The sequence below is a fragment of the Falco punctatus genome (genome assembly GCF_963210335.1).
Source record: "Falco punctatus genome assembly, chromosome: 2".
Classification (NCBI taxonomy): domain Eukaryota; kingdom Metazoa; phylum Chordata; class Aves; order Falconiformes; family Falconidae; genus Falco; species Falco punctatus.
In genome coordinates this window covers 80,299,806-80,315,273 of record NC_137581.1, presented here as the reverse complement: position 1 = coordinate 80,315,273, position 15,468 = coordinate 80,299,806, and the positions used below count along the sequence as shown (strand labels likewise).

Here is a 15,468-nt window from a genome sequence, read left to right as displayed (position 1 = left end):
GGGTGGGGGGGGCCGGGACATCCCGCGTGCTCCCGCCTGCCCCCCGGCGCGCACACACACACGCACACGCGCACACTCACGCACACCCTCGCGCGCACACCCCGCCGCGGCGGCAGAGCCCGGCGCCGGCAGCCGCAGCGCCCGCCCGCCAGGTACGGCGGCTCCACGGCCGCTCCGCCCGTCAGGCAGCGGCCGGCGGTGGGCGAGCGGGGCCGGCGCTGCCGCGGGCGCCGGACGGGGCCGGGGAAGAAGCCCGGCGAGTTGTGAGGGGCCCGGCGGCGGGCGGGGCTGACGCGGTGCGGTGCCGTCTCGGTGCAGGTGCGAGCGCCCGCGTCCCCGGGGCGGCGCGGATGCTGCCCTCCTAGGCGCGGCGTGCACTGCCCGCCACCGCCTGAGCCATGGTGATCATGTCAGAGTACGCCGCCCTGCCCGCGGCCGGGCAAGCCCAGCAGCGGCCCCTGCGAGTCGGCTTCTACGACATCGAGAGGACCTTGGGAAAGGGCAACTTCGCGGTGGTCAAACTGGCCAGGCACAGGGTGACCAAAACGCAGGTGGGTGCGGGGGACGGGGCTGCTGGAGCGGGACCCGGGAGCCTCCCGCCCGCCGGGCCGGGAGCGGGGACCCGGGAGCGGGGACCCGGGAGCGGGGACCCGGGAGCCTCCCGCCCGCCGGGCCGGGAGCGGGTAGCGGGGAGCCGGGAGCGGGACCCGGGAGCCTCCCGCCCGCCGGGCCGGGAGCGGGTAGCGGGGAGCCGGGAGCGGGGAGCCGGGAGGGGACCCGGGAGCCTCCCGCCCGCCGGGCCGGCGCCGCGCGCTGGGTGAGGTGAAGCCGGCGCGGGAAGCGCGCGGCGCGGCGGCCCAGCTTTGCAAAAACGTCCGGCGGGCTGGATGCGGCTGTTGGTGGGAGCTGCAAGTTTTCCTGGTGGCTTCAACAGTTTAAGTAAAATTAAAACCGAGCGTGAACGTACAAGAAAATACCATTTCCGAGTGTTACGGTGGCGTCGTTGAATTGTGCCTTCTCAGTACGCTAAAAAGTCCAACAAATTAAGGGTCTTTTGAAGACCGTAGATGGGTTTAATTTTTTCATTCAACGTGTATGTGTCAAGAACAAAGAAGTTGCGGTGTTATTTGCAGAAATAATTTATCAATGGGCATGCAACCGTGTTTATATTTCTGGTGCAAGTCAGTATTGTATCAGTCACTACAGCAGAAAATAGTCCGTTACAGGAATCTGTTTTTCACTGGCATGGGATGGATTAAAAGATTTAAACCCTGGCCAGTGCTAATTTTTGCAGTTCTGTTCACTACTTTATGTGTAATCCTTTGACGCAGAAAACAAAAATGAAAATGTTCTGTGTCGTGATTTCTGTGCAGTTCAGAAAAAGGGAATCAGCTTTGTCAAGCCTGTACTTTACAAGATACTTTACTTGGGTTTTGTGACTTGTGTGTGTGTGTGCTGGCAGGGTGTATGTGTCGGTTTGTTTTTTTTTTTTCCTCTTTTGAGAGATCTTGACAGTAATCTGTTTTGTAATATCTGGGGTTGTTTTATTTTATTATTTTTTTAAATTTGCAGGTTGCAATAAAAATAATAGACAAAACAAGGTTAGACCCAAGCAACTTGGAGAAGATTTATAGAGAAGTTCAGATAATGAAGCTTTTGAATCATCCCCACATTATCAAGCTATATCAGGTAAGAGGTCAGCTTTGAAGTGCAGCACGCAGATGAAATATGTTTGTGCTCTTCTCTTGCACATGATTTTACATCAAGTATTTGCAAAGAATGCATATTGGAATACTTATTGAAATGCCCTTAAATGAAACTTTTTTAAAAAAAAAGTGATCATTTTCTGAACAGGAGTCTGGTACATTAGACAACTTTTTGACAAAGTGCACTGTATAATTTACAGTTAAAACCAGACTAGAGTTTGTTTCAGGTCGGGGCACTGTTTATCTCAACTTCTGTGATTAACTTGCCTTTCCCAGCTCATCTGTTTTTCCAGTTTAGAGGACTGGAACTTCTAACGTGCTTTTGATAAGAGGAAGACTTAAACTCATTGTAGGATAGCAGAGAAGAAAGCACAAAAGTTGAGTTTGCCATAAATGGAAAGGATTTCAAATAGTAAAAAATTTAAGTAGAAATCTAATCTAAGAATTAGAATTCTAACTTAAGTAGGAAAGAAAAAGCTGGTAAATGTTGGTATTTTAGAGTGTATCAAAAAATGACCTGTTTGCTTACTCTGATCCAGTTTGTTTAATTTTGAAAGTGAATTTTAAATATCTTTCCCCTTGTAGAGTGTCACAACATGAATTTTAGTTTAGATTTGTTCAGTTTCTGTGCTGATGGGTATTTTTAACAGTAGGAACAAATTAATGTGTTGTACAGAAAACAGGGTCACATCTGTTTAGTGAGTAAGGTCTGCTTTGCAAATTCGAAATATTCGATCTAATTAGCATTTGGTGTAAGTTCCTCTTAATCATCTTAAATAGTGCCATGTGGATTTAAGAAAAAGATGAGGTATCGCAGTCTGTCTGGACCTATCTAGAAGGGCAGGCGAGTGAGTGGAATAGATGGATGAAGCAGCAGGTCTGAAAGTCCGTATGCAGTAGTAAACACTATTATCAGGTGCAATTTTACCGTTGGGTTTGTTAGCTTTTAAAAAAAAAAAAAAAAAAGAAAAAAAAAGTTTAATTAACGTGTAAGGCTGAAGAGCCAGTAAGGCAGGTGGTTAGGCGAGGCATTATTTTTAAAGACCTTGACACACATGAAGTGCTTGATATTTATAGTATTAACCATCATAACAAAAATTATTCTGTGTTAACATCTGACATCATTGTTGCCCATAGGGCAGTATAGGATATATAGAAACATTCTAACAGTTTGGTTGATTTCATTTCAGTGGAATGATGTGGGTGAAAATACTATTTTGAAGCTTTTAGAAAAGCAGGTTAAATTCCATCTGGTTGAACCACTTCACTTGATGGAGTGAATGACGTTGGTAGTGGACCATAATTTCTTTTCAGTGAAGTTTTCTTTGTTGTTGTAACTGATGCTTTACCTGTTTGGTGGAGGCTGAGAAGCAGGGATGGAATTAGATGACATACCAATGTAGGGTGTGTGTTCTTGTATTATTTCATCATTGTTTTAGTTTCAGCAGGGCGTCTTAATTTCATCCAGCTGGCAACTTTCCCAGAACACTTTCCTTCAGTTTTTTAGACTGGGAACCTCTCTTCCTTTGCTCCCTGTTTGTTTATTTTCATTTCGTGTCTGTGTGTACTTGTCGTGAGGGGGGGACAAGAGTCTTTGAAAAAAGTTACATGTTAGGAGCCTGGAAATTACAGCCTTTGGAGTAGTATTGATGTTTTTTTGATTGTTAACCTGTTGTGAGCCTTCTGCTTCCAAAACAAAATAATCTGCTCCTTGAGGGTCCAATTCCTGGGAAAAGTTGTATTTTAAAATCTGAAATGCAACATTTGAAAGAAGTGCATAGTAACTGAAGAATAATTTGGAAATGCTCAGCATTTCTCATTCATTGTTTCAGTTTTAGTTCTTTTTTTTTCTTTTCCTCCTCCAAATGAAAAAAATATCAAGTGTCAAAGGAAGTCGATACTAGTTTGATAGGTGAATACTGGGTAATATATTGACAGTTGTTGATGTGCATCAAGCACTGCTGTTACACAAACAGCAACCTATTGTCGGTTGCATGGGAGGCTTGCCATGTCCCCAGCCAAGACCAGATGGGAGTGGGGTATTTGATACTGCTTCTTGATTTGTCCAAGTTGCAACTATCTCTCCTGATCTGAGTACCTGCCAGCCTTGAAACAAAGATGACTTTATATAAACTTTTAAGTATCTTTGAATGTTCAAAATATATCAAATGAATTGTTAAATTATACGTACATATTTTAACAAAAAAGGAAATCCGGGAAGGGTAGGAAATGATTGAAATGCTCGTCAGTTATCTTATGGAGATTAGGTGGCATGGTAATGGTGAGAAGAACAACAACGGCATGGGAACCATTGTGTATTGTAGGCACATAAGCATTGATTTTTTATCTCTTTCATTACCACTTTGATGGAAGGAACACTGTGGTGCAAAATCAACTGCTGCTGCTGCAAGTAAATAATTGAACTGATGTGTTTGACAATACGCATAGAAAAATGAATGAATGAAACTACAGAAGTCTGCATTTTTTTAAAGCATGTCCTCTGGTGTCTTCACAGGTTATGGAGACAAAGGATATGCTTTACATTGTTACAGAGTTTGCAAAGAATGGAGAAATGTTTGGTAAGTCCTCACTGACAGAGCTAATTAGATTTAGAAACCATGGCTTTGTTCTTGTAATTCCTGAGAAATACATCTATTGTCTGATTAAAAATCCAGGGCTGGCATTGTCAGCTGTCAAACAGTGAGTGCAGCACCTGCAGGATTATGAAAAATTTCTTTCAGGTGTGTCCAAGTCTCATCCCTCTTTTATTTTGTCTTGCAGATCATCTGACTTCCAATGGGCACTTAAGTGAAAGTGAGGCACGGAAGAAGTTCTGGCAGATTCTTTCAGCCGTGGAATATTGTCACAGCCACCACATCGTGCACAGGGATCTCAAAACAGAGAACCTTCTGCTAGATGCTAACATGAATATCAAGTTAGCAGGTAATAAGAAATGCATGGTTACTCTATAAACAGTATTAGACATGTAGTCAAATGCAGTCTCCCTAGGATGATCCTATAAATGTAGTTATGGTAACTGAAAACAAAACAAGTGTTACTGATCTTCCTCAGGACAAAAGAGAATAACTTTAATGAATAGTCTGAGAAAAAAACAATATATCTGCTCCCTTTTCTCCATTTTTTGCTACTTCTGAAATATTAGTATGTGGATGAATAATGTCTTACCCTGGACTTTTACCTTCATTTCAGACTTTGGCTTTGGAAACTTCTACAAGTCGGGAGAGCCCCTCTCCACTTGGTGTGGAAGCCCACCCTATGCAGCTCCAGAAGTTTTTGAAGGCAAAGAATATGAAGGACCTCATCTTGATATATGGGTGAGCTTGATATTCCTTAGAAATCGCATTTCACACTTTGTGAGGGTCCATTGGCTGTCAAAATCATTGCTTCTACTGGAGTCACTCACACGTGCTTGCTGTTTTCTATTGACAGAGCCTTGGGGTGGTGCTGTATGTCCTTGTCTGTGGTTCTCTGCCTTTTGATGGACCCAATTTACCAACCCTGAGGCAAAGAGTGCTGGAGGGGCGGTTCCGCATCCCTTACTTCATGTCCGAAGGTACATTTTTCAGATCCTTAATGTTAGAAAAGGGGCTACAAATAAAGCAGTAGCTGTCCCGTTCCTTCCTGGGACAATGATGGATGGAACTGGTTTTGCAGCTGGTAATCACTGTGTCTTCGTGTATTCAGTAATTTCTGTAGGGCAGCGCTTATAGTTGTGGGGCTGGTTGCACGTGTTTGCTTTTCTGGGATCTGCTTTATGGTGCATCTAAAAGGCTGTCGTTCCCTTCCTTAGAGTGTCCCTGTAGATTACAAAAATACTTGACACCCTAGCTGGAGAAATAGTCACTCACAAAACAGTGAAAACAGGGTTTTAATGAGACTAGCCTGCAGTGCTGAGAAGGGTGTAGTTCTTCTAAGATATTTCAACTATGCAGAAGGGGTATATTTCAGTGCAGCTATGCTGTCAAGGGAAGCAGCAACAGTGGGGCTTAGCATGTTTCTTGAGCACTCCCAACAGTCTGGTGAGAAAAAGGAACTGAAGAGTATTATCACCTCTCTGATTTGGATTTGAAAACAAGCGAATGTGCCTCTGTCTTAAAGCGAAGAGTATCTTTTCAAGTCTGACCTTTATCAGTTAAAGCCCTGAATGGCTGTGACTCCTTGGTTATAAACAAATAAACAGTATATATGGACCAGGAAGTTGCATGTGGTGGGGTTCTGTACTAAATTCTGACCTATTTTAAGTGGATGTAAACATGATTAAACCTGCATCCACTCAAAACTAGCTCTCCTACAAGGTGCAAGGCCACCAGTGCCAGTATCCAGTACAGCTTCATTTCCTGCAGTGACGTGTTGCTTTTGTGAAATTATGTGGACGTTTCTTGTGCTGTTTTGAATATCTGGTAGTCAGATTAGCCATCAGCTGCTCGGAAACCTTCAATTCCTGTTTTCATAGACATCAATGCCGTTGCTGGGAAGGTTTCTTAGCAGTGACCTGGGGCTGGGCTGTTATTTTTACCCCTTGCTCATAAGTTTGTCTTTGTCATCCAGACTGTGAAACACTAATCCGACGGATGTTGGTTGTGGACCCAACCAAGCGAATAACCATTTCCCAAATAAAGCAACACAAGTGGATGCAAGCTGACCCCTCTCTTCAACAGCAGCAGTCTTTGTCCTTCTCCATGCAAAACTACAACTCCAACCTGGGTGACTACAATGAGCAGGTCCTTGGGATCATGCAGACACTTGGCATCGACAGGCAGAGAACTGTTGAGGTGAGGAGTTCTTGCCCCGTAGACACATCTTCTGTGACTGCCAGAATGCCAATGGTGCAGTCATATATACGTCGTTCAGTGACTAGCCTTGATCCAGTGTGACAGTACAGTAAAATCTTCACTGCCCTTCCAGATTTTTACTTATTTTTTGAGTATGCTTTTATGAGGCCTCAGTGATGAATTTTGGCTGCTTACATCCTTAGTTACTTGTAACTCAAGAGTCTTTTCAATGTCTTCTAGTCTCTGCAAAACAGCAGCTACAACCATTTTGCCGCAATTTATTACCTGCTCTTGGAGCGCCTCAAGGAGTATCGAAGCAGCCAGCTATCAAGTCGTCCAGCAACTGGCCGTCAGCAAAGGCCGAGGAGCTCCGAGATCAGCAATGTTGAGGTAAGGAAGAGGATCACTTACTGGAAAGCTCCGTTGGCTCTCTTTTTTTTCTGCCCCTTGCTACAGCAGAATAGAAGATGGTAGCTCTCAGGCTCCTGAAAACCACTTCTGATATTGGTGCCCTCTGATAGGAAACAGCCTACTATTCCTCAACAGGAGGCTGATAGAATACTCATGACCTGTTTCCTAAGAAGTGACTGTGGGTCAAATAGTCTACCTCCAGTGCAGGTCAATGAGTCAGAAGATTAGGCTTCTCATGGAAATTTGCCCTCTTAGGCATGGATGGGTTACACTTCTTCATTACATACTACGTAGGTTTCTCAGAAGTACTACATGAGTTTGTGTGTTTTTCTGTCATTCTTTTTCTTTTCCTCACCCCTACCCCCTTTAAAATGTGCTCTCAAATTGTACTTCCAGTTAAATTGCCCAGTTTAAGAGGAGTTCTGTGTTTGTGTTGGCATTGAAAGGCTTTGTTCATTTTCATAGAAAGTACATGGAGAAAGCTTGTGTGGAAGGTGGCTCTGAAATTCCTTGAGCCTCCAGTATCTGAAAAGTCATGTTGAATTGTGGTGTATGTGATGGCTTCTGTGCATTGCTCTCTCCCTCCAGATGCCTCAGGACAGTCTCACTAGTGAAACCCTGCGATCATCTCTGCTTTACCAGCAACCTCAGAGCCTGATTCAGCCATCCTTGCAGGCAGAAATGGACTGTGACATGAGCAATCCATTACAGGTTGGTATTCTCAGCTAAACTGTGTGTTAATTTTTTTTTTTTTGTGTTGGTCTGCCAGTCCAAACCAATAGGAGTTGTGACTCTTATTCTCTCCCTCCAATCTTCTGTTTGGCATTTGGGCATGTTGTTGTAGTAGCCTCTTAAATAATTGGCCTAGTGAAGACATGCCACAGGTCTATGAAGAGTATTAAAAGGTAGTGCAGAAATAAGTGAAAGACCCTTCCATCTGTAATCTGACATGTTTTGCAGCCTCTGTTTTTTCCTGTGGATCCCAACTTCAACGGGCTCTTCCGGAACCGCTCCATCTCCCCCAATAGCCTGCTGGAAACCACCATTAGTGAAGAAGTAAGGCAAGAGAAGGAGTTGGAAGATGAAATTAAGGCATATGACCACCCTATCCGCATCCCTAGCAACACCAGCAGGAGGCACACACTGGCCGAAGTGACCACTCATTTCTATCAGCATGCCCCTCCATGTAAGTAAGTCTGGGAGAGGTGAAGTGTTTCCATAGTTAAAGTAAAAGAACAGAGAAGGACCGCCATAGTGGACAAATGCCTGGGGAGCATGGCCTGATTTGACCTTGACTGGGATAGGAGAGCCCAGAAAAGAGGTCTGTACTCTGCTCTCCCCAGTTCTGTCTTCCTGTAAATAGGCATGGCCCCAAAGGCAGAGAAGTTGCACTGTTGTATTTGATCTAGATCACTATAGAGGAGAGCATTCTCATAAGCAGGACATAACCCTTTTCTGCTTATTTCTGCCATTGTAGGGGTGGGGGCATCTGAATTTAAAAAAAAGTTATCACTGACTATATTTGGTACACACCCAGACCCTGTGAACTAAAGGAGCAAACAAAACTGTTCACAAAGCAGTAATCCTGTGTCAGAGCTGTTGTGCTAAAGCAATACTGTAGGCCTGATCTAGCATAGCCTGGTGATGCTGGAGTTGCTGGCAGAGGCTTGCCAGCTGGATGGGAGCCCAAACCTAGGTTATTCGTTGATGACCCCCTGCTGGAGTCAAGCCCTGCGACAACACAAGTTGTTAGACACCTTGCTAGCTTGCAGCTGCTTATTAGTGCCAGTGTAGGTGGGCAGAAGGCTCTGATGTCATGTTTGTTCTTTCCCATACTCATCTTGGGAATGCTCTTTCTCTCCTTCCTTCCCCTCTGTAGGTATAGTCATTTCCTCTTCTGCAAGCCCCACAGAGGGAACTAGTTCAGACAGCTGCCTTACTTCATCTTCAAATGACAGCTCGGTGGCCCTGAGCGGCTGTTTGGCAGGTCAAGTAATGACGGGGAGCCCAGCCACAGCTAGGATGACGTCGCCCTTCCTAGCTTCCCAGTCTGATGCTCCGGTGTTACAAGCCCAGGGCTGCATGGGAGGTGCTTCTCTCCTGCCTGTCAGTTTCCAAGAAGGAAGACGAGCATCTGATACCTCATTAACTCAAGGTAATGTCTTCCTTGCTTTATTGCTGGGGAATTGCACCCTTCCAACTGCCACTAGAAAAGGGTAGCATGCAGAGGTACTTGCTGGCCTGTGTTAGTGTTATGCTGAGGCCAGCCACCTGGATAGTCTGCCTCTTGTATTCACAGTCCCTGAGGGAGGGTTGGATGCCCTGAGGAAGGTGCTTAGGTGAGACGTTCTCGGATGGTGATTCAGCCTGCCCATGAAGATATTTCTGCTGCCATGAGTGAGATAGCAGGCTCCGTCTTTCTTCTCAAATACGGAGTGCACAGCATCATGATTTCTATCAGATTTCTGCTTTGCTGTGCATGTGTCCTTGGTGTCCCAAACCCTGTTCCATTACATAAATTTTGCTGTGTCCATCAGGCAGAGGGGTGAGCTGAACTGAAGAGTCACACTCTTTTCTAGCACAGTTCTCACGCAAATGAAGGCAGCTGCCCAGAAAGGCTGATCTGTAAAGTAGGCTCCTAGGCAAATGCTAAGGAGGATTAAAGTGCATTTCTTTTGCTCATGTCCCACAGGCTTGAAGGCTTTTAGGCAGCAGCTGCGGAAGAACGCTCGAGCCAAGGGTTTTCTCGGCTTGAATAAAATCAAAGGCTTTGCTCGGCAGGTGTGTCAGTCCTCCTCATCTCGGGCAGCAAGGAGTGCCATGAGCCCTTTCCAACACACACAGCCGAACACCTGCATGTACAGCAGCAGTGGGAGCAGCAGAGAGGGAAGAAGCCTCCTGGAGGAGGTGCTACAGCAGCAGAGGTGAGAAGCTGGCCAGAAGGAGTTTTGCTGGTTTTGTTGGGTTTACTTTGGTTAGGGGCAAGCAAGGAGGAGTAAACGTAGCAAAAGAAGTTGAGGAGTTTGGTCTCTGGGGATTCCTATCCTCCATCTTTGCTGTGTGGCAGCAGATAAACTGCTTGGTTTCCTTTTGTGGCTTCCTGCACTGGCATACATAACACAGGACGTGCAGTTCCACTTAAAAATCTCGACATCCAAATATTTGAAGGTTGCTGAATTGAGAAGCAGTTTGGTACTGTGGGGGAAAACATTACTTCTCCCCATTGCAAGCTGTGTTTTTCTTTGTTAGTTTTGGGAATGCTTTCTTTCCTCCTCTGCCTCCTCCTGTAATTTTCCCATGGCAAGGAAGTGAGACCTTGTAATTTGGAAAAGTTACAGCCCACAAAGGAGGCACAGTTCCAGTGGCCTCAAATGTCATGTGTGGTGGCACCTCTTCATTCCCATAGAAGCAAGATGGAAAATTGAGTTTCTGGTTTATCTGCACACGTTGTCTCTAGAACATCTATTATTAGCAGGCCAAATGGTGACTAGATAACTTTCTGGTGATAGTCGCCCTCTCCAACGTGAGGAGAAGCCAAGTGAAAACATGTTGACCTGGCATGGTCAGCCTGCTTTAATTGTACTGGCTGGATAAGGAGAGGTTTGATAGAGAGGAGGAAACAAAGGGGAAAGTTATGGTCAGTGTTAGGGGCAAGAAAGGAGGAAGAAAAACATTAAACCATCCTAGCAGCGCAAATTAACCTCTTCCACCCTTGGCTTTTGTTCAGAATGCTCCAGCTCCAGCATCACCAGCTACTCCAGACAGCTTGTCCCCAGACTGCTCAAACATCTGCAACAAATGGCGTCCCCTCCTCTGATAGCGTAGGTACCTGCAAAGCATCCAATTCTCTTCTGTTGTCAGAGCTACAAAGGGAGAACTCATTTGAGCTAGCCTTTGCTGGCAACAGCCAACTGCTCCAACCTCATTTCTTTGGTGTCAGCGTGTCACCGGTGTCCTCAGCAGCTCACCTTTTAGACACACACCTGTACATCAGCAGCAATGTTTCTCCAGTTGGCACCACCTTCTCTCAGCAGCAGAGTTTCTCTGTGCAGTCTCCAAGCTATGACGCTGTCACTCTGCAGCACGGGGATTGTGAGATGGAGGACCTGACTTCCAACCAGCTAGGGAAGTTCGTCCTGGTCAAATGAGAGCCCTGGCTGCTACAGCTCACGCTGCTCTTGTTGCAAAGAACTTTCACCACTGTTCCGTGGCGTGTGCGGGTCCATGGCTGGCTGGTGTTGTGTGGACGAGGGACTCTCAGAAGCAATAAATTTCAAAGTATGTGAAGAGGCTGTCTGGCTCAGAAAGCTAGCAACTTTATAGAACTGAAACAAGCAATATGTATGTCTTTTTGCTTCTACTATTCTTGCACTGAACAAATATGAATAGAAACTGAATTTTTTAAAGGAAAAATAATGATGGGGAGGATGGGTGGGGCATTTGTGGGGACAGGGAGGGATGTGGTGGGGAAGAACTCTTCGGTACTGTACTCAAGTCAGACCAATACAGCTCTGCTGTTATGCAAGATTAGCAGCTGTCCGTAGTGGTGACACAGCAGGGAGAGGCTTTTCAAAGAAGGGACCAGAGCCTCCCTTTTTCACAATATTCATTTATGGGTTTGTGAAGATGATTACCTCTTTTAAAGAAAATAAACAGAAAACCAGTGGCATGCAGCATTATGCATTCATAGAGGACAAAAATGGAAGCATTGCCATTTGTTGGGGGGTTTTTTCCTCCTCTTAACACTCATGTTATTTAAAGGAACCAACATCCCCATTCCACACCTCTCAGATACGTATACTCCAAATGAAAACTGTGAACTTCTTGCTTGATACATCAGCTGGAAAAGCTTAAAAAGCCCTTCTAATTAGTATAGAAGCAAGTCATGTATTGAAAATCTGTCCCTTGATAATCAGGATCCAAACTGCATAATGCCTGGTCTTTCACAGGGATGTTTGTTTGGGGGTGGTATGTGTGTGTATACATATACACACGTGCACACTTGCATATATTTTGTCGGTCTGAATAATCTGTAGGAATCTTTTTATAAACACTTAAGTTTTTTCTTATTCTTGCAGAGGCACTGAGGAGGGAAGCATTAGTACTGGTGGGGTGATGGGAAGGGTTTTCTTTTTAAAAAGCCCTCCTGGAGGTTGCCTACAAAGTTGCCTGAGGGGTATTTCTTAGTGCTGCACGTTGTTATTTCCGCTGCTAATCATGTTTTTATGCATTTCATTATCAGGGTCCAAACAGAACTGACTCTTGGGGAAATGTGCAATATCGAGGTTATAATTATATACTGACAAAGACAAAAGGAATAGGCTAGAACAGAATTCTACTCTAACGGAGTACAGCTATTTCTGAACAAAACTGTATTAAAAGTGAGTAAAACAGCACAATCTTTGGGTGTTTTTGGTTAGTTTGTTTTTGGCGTATTAGCAAAACGAGGTTTTGGATTAGATAGGTGTTTTTTCGTATGGTTTTTAACACTGTATATGTATATAAATAGGAAGCAGAAAACTATATAACACTAGTTATTTTTTATATTTTGTAATATGCTTATATTGTGTTTCTGGTAAAAAACCCACTCCCTTTTCAAAGCTTCTGCCGGTATCGACAGAAGTTAAGCTTAGATACAAAGGGGAGAACAGACTGTGCTCCTACAGAAATGAGTCAGGTAGGGCGTGCAAACTTTGGAAGCAGGTGAGCAAACAGGGAGCCAGCTTGGCTGGAAGCTGCCATCTGAATGTCAAAAAATAGCTGCATTCTGTCTAAATGCTTAAAGGACCCATCTCCCTAGTGTGACACAGGGTGCCTTCAAGTTACCTTGGCTTCATGCAACCTGCAGTATTACGCATTGCAAATAATATAGATACCTGTTTTTTTGTTTGTTTTGCTTTTTTTAAAAAAAAAGAAAAAAGCCAAAGATCGACCAGGTTAATTGGTGGGAGTAGGAAGGGTTGAAGATGTCACGTGGCTCTGTCTGTGGCTCTCTATAAATGACCTCTTTATCTGTGTGTTGTATCTGTGTGTCTATATTGGTGCATCTCCAGCTTGCCACTGCTGCTGCCTGGTCTGGAAGCTTCAAAGTGAGAGAAAATTGCATGAGTTGAATTTCTGGTAATGAGTGGTGCCTTGCAGCAGAGAAAACACCAAAGTCTCATGCTCATTTGTAGTGGTTTAAAAAAAAAAAAAACAACAAAAAAAAAAAACCAACCCCAAAACCATGGAGATGGCTAGAGAGGAGGGCAAGAAGAAGCCAGCTCATCACAAAACAGCAACTTTGCCTTCGGTTTTGTAAGGAGTAGCACACATACTTAAAAGGCAGAATTTCCTCTTCAATATTTGTTATGTTTAATGCCATGGATCAAAAGGTGACAGATTTCTTTTGTTTCCTGTCCTGAGCAACGACAAGCACTTTACTTTCATAGTTCAGTTTGGTTTGTTTTTTGGTTTTTTTTTTTTTTTTTCTTTTCCAATTGCTGTAGAACCTCTTTGGAATTATTGCTGGAGCAGAAAGAGGTCATTTTAAAAGTTTGGGTTTTTTTGTAGATATCTTGACAGTGCTGTTCTGCAGACTGCAATGCAATAGGGTATTTAAAGACACTACGTGATTGGTTTAATTGAGATGTATAGTTTATTTTTTATCATGACTGAGCAATCATTTTATTTCTTATGTTAAAATGAGAGGTGTACACCAAAATGATTAGTTGATGTGTTTTATTTAATATTTAAATAAAAAATGTTTTACAATTGTTGCCCTGCATATGATTCTGTGGAGTGTTTTCACCCGATGTATACATATGACTTGCACAGTTAAGACTCATTTTAAAGGCTAAATCCATAGGACATTACGACACTTTCTATTACATACTAAATGAAGAGGAATGGTGGGCTCACAAATCTGATAATGGGATATTGAGCCTTTTGCTGGTAGGCAATCTGTCTGAATCTAACCCAAGTCTGTAGTAATCGGGTTATAAAATCTGACAGTATGAGAGGTCTACAGAGTGAAAATGGTCAAGCATCATTTAGTCGTCACCGGATGAGCACTCCATCCGTGTCACCTTCATCTGAAACAGGCCCCAGCTGAGATTAAGGCAGCAATGAGCAAAGGGGAAGAGGGAGGGAGGGAAAGATTCCAGGGGTGATGGCTTTTCTTCTTTGAAATATAATGTGAGAATTTAAAAAATGCTGGAAAGCTACAAGCTTAGCTAGCCTGGGAATGTGTGTGCAGCGCCAGCTGCCCTGCGCTGGGGAGGTGCCTGGGCTCGCTGGAAACAAGCTGAGGTTCTCGCTGTGACTGCCCGCTGCGGCGCTGCCATGCGCCTCCGCCCCAGCGACAGCACCCGGCAGGGTGGGTGGCCGCCCGTGAGCTGCGACAAGTGGCGCTGGAGGGGGAAAGCCCAGGCTGAGCGTGCCGCTCTAGATTGTGGAACCGCATCCTCAGTCTCTTCTGCAGTTCTGCTTCGCTCTGTTTCCTTTGCGCTCCATGCACAGTCCTGCGCTGTGTCTGCCCGGCATGCACACAGCATGTGAGCGATAGAAGGCTTTGGATTCTGCACATGCAATTAGGGTGAGGGTGGGGAGGGTTTCACCTGCAAAGGGACCACTAAATATTTGCAACCTCTAGTTTAACCTGCCACACAGTAAAAAAAAAAAGGGTGGTGGTGGTGGTGGATTTTTTTCTTCCCAAGGAACAATAGTGGTTTTTTGGAAAAAAGTTTGGATCCTTATTCTGAAGTTTTTATTTTCAAAGCCACCTATCACGTGTTGAAGGAAGGGGAGAGTGGTGGAAAGGTAAAGCCAAAAACTTAAAAGCTTGGGGGCAACAGAGATAGTATTTACTTATTTTGCTTTCTAAAGGAGTTTGCTGAGCTGGAATTTGTAGAGCTCTGTATGCATTTGCCATGACTCTTGAACTGGTAGAAAAGTGTCCTGCACATGTTTTTCCAGGGTTGTGTTTTCAATGTGACCGTCCAAAGTTAGGAATTTTGCAACTATTAAAAAATAACGGAGGTATTCATCATTATTTTAAATCTAGCTTTTAGTATGACCTGGTTTAAGAATAATCACAACTGCTGTTTTCATCTGGGTTCTCAGGGCATTATTTTAAACCTCAATAATTCTGGGAAGTCTCGGAAAGTTGCTTCTTAATGGATATAAATCAGTGCAGCTCCACCAGCTTTCACTGACATCACTGACCCTTGGGTATAGAGGGATCTTGACAGCATCATGATTTCTGTGAAATGGTAGGAAAAACATGAACAAAGAAACCCTGGGACTCTGGACTCAGTTTTCATGTGTACACTGTTTCACTTTTGGTGCTTTAGTCACTGTCTTCCTGCCTTTCCTCTGAAATCTGTCTGCTCCTGTTTACCATGTTTGTTTTTGTCTTTAATATCTCTTGAGATGCTGTTTTTCTTGGCTTCATTTCTCACATTACAGCTTGGTACCTAGTTCCTTTTCCTTTCTTTCCCAGTCTGGGATTGGTGGTTTTCCCCCCTTTCAGATGGAACAGATGCTGGCAAGTTTAGCACAGCCTCAAAAGTGAATGA

The 15,468-nt window shown here is 44.4% G+C and overlaps 1 protein-coding gene across 1 annotated transcript; it reads left to right on the top strand.

Annotated features, from left to right (window-relative positions):
• The first annotated feature begins 92 nt into the window (after positions 1-92).
• Positions 93-13,663, top strand: SIK1 (salt inducible kinase 1). Its single transcript, XM_080376944.1, has 13 exons — positions 93-551; positions 1,573-1,689; positions 4,222-4,285; positions 4,488-4,649; positions 4,917-5,041; positions 5,157-5,280; positions 6,276-6,499; positions 6,740-6,889; positions 7,499-7,621; positions 7,871-8,096; positions 8,790-9,065; positions 9,603-9,834; positions 10,638-13,663. The coding sequence occupies exons 1-13, from the start codon at positions 399-401 to the stop codon at positions 11,056-11,058; spliced, it is 2,397 nt and encodes a 798-aa protein (XP_080233070.1). The 5' UTR covers positions 93-398; the 3' UTR covers positions 11,059-13,663.
• The last annotated feature ends 1,805 nt before the right edge of the window (positions 13,664-15,468 follow it).

Bases quoted from the DNA above. Each gene is read 5' to 3' on its own strand.
- SIK1 (XM_080376944.1), top strand. From the start codon at position 399: ATGGTGATCATGTCAGAGTACGCCGCCCTGCCCGCGGCCGGGCAAGCC. The intron at 4,286-4,487 runs GTAAGTCCTCAC...TTTGTCTTGCAG, and splicing joins AAAGAATGGAGAAATGTTTG to ATCATCTGACTTCCAATGGG. The intron at 4,650-4,916 runs GTAATAAGAAAT...CCTTCATTTCAG, and splicing joins CATGAATATCAAGTTAGCAG to ACTTTGGCTTTGGAAACTTC.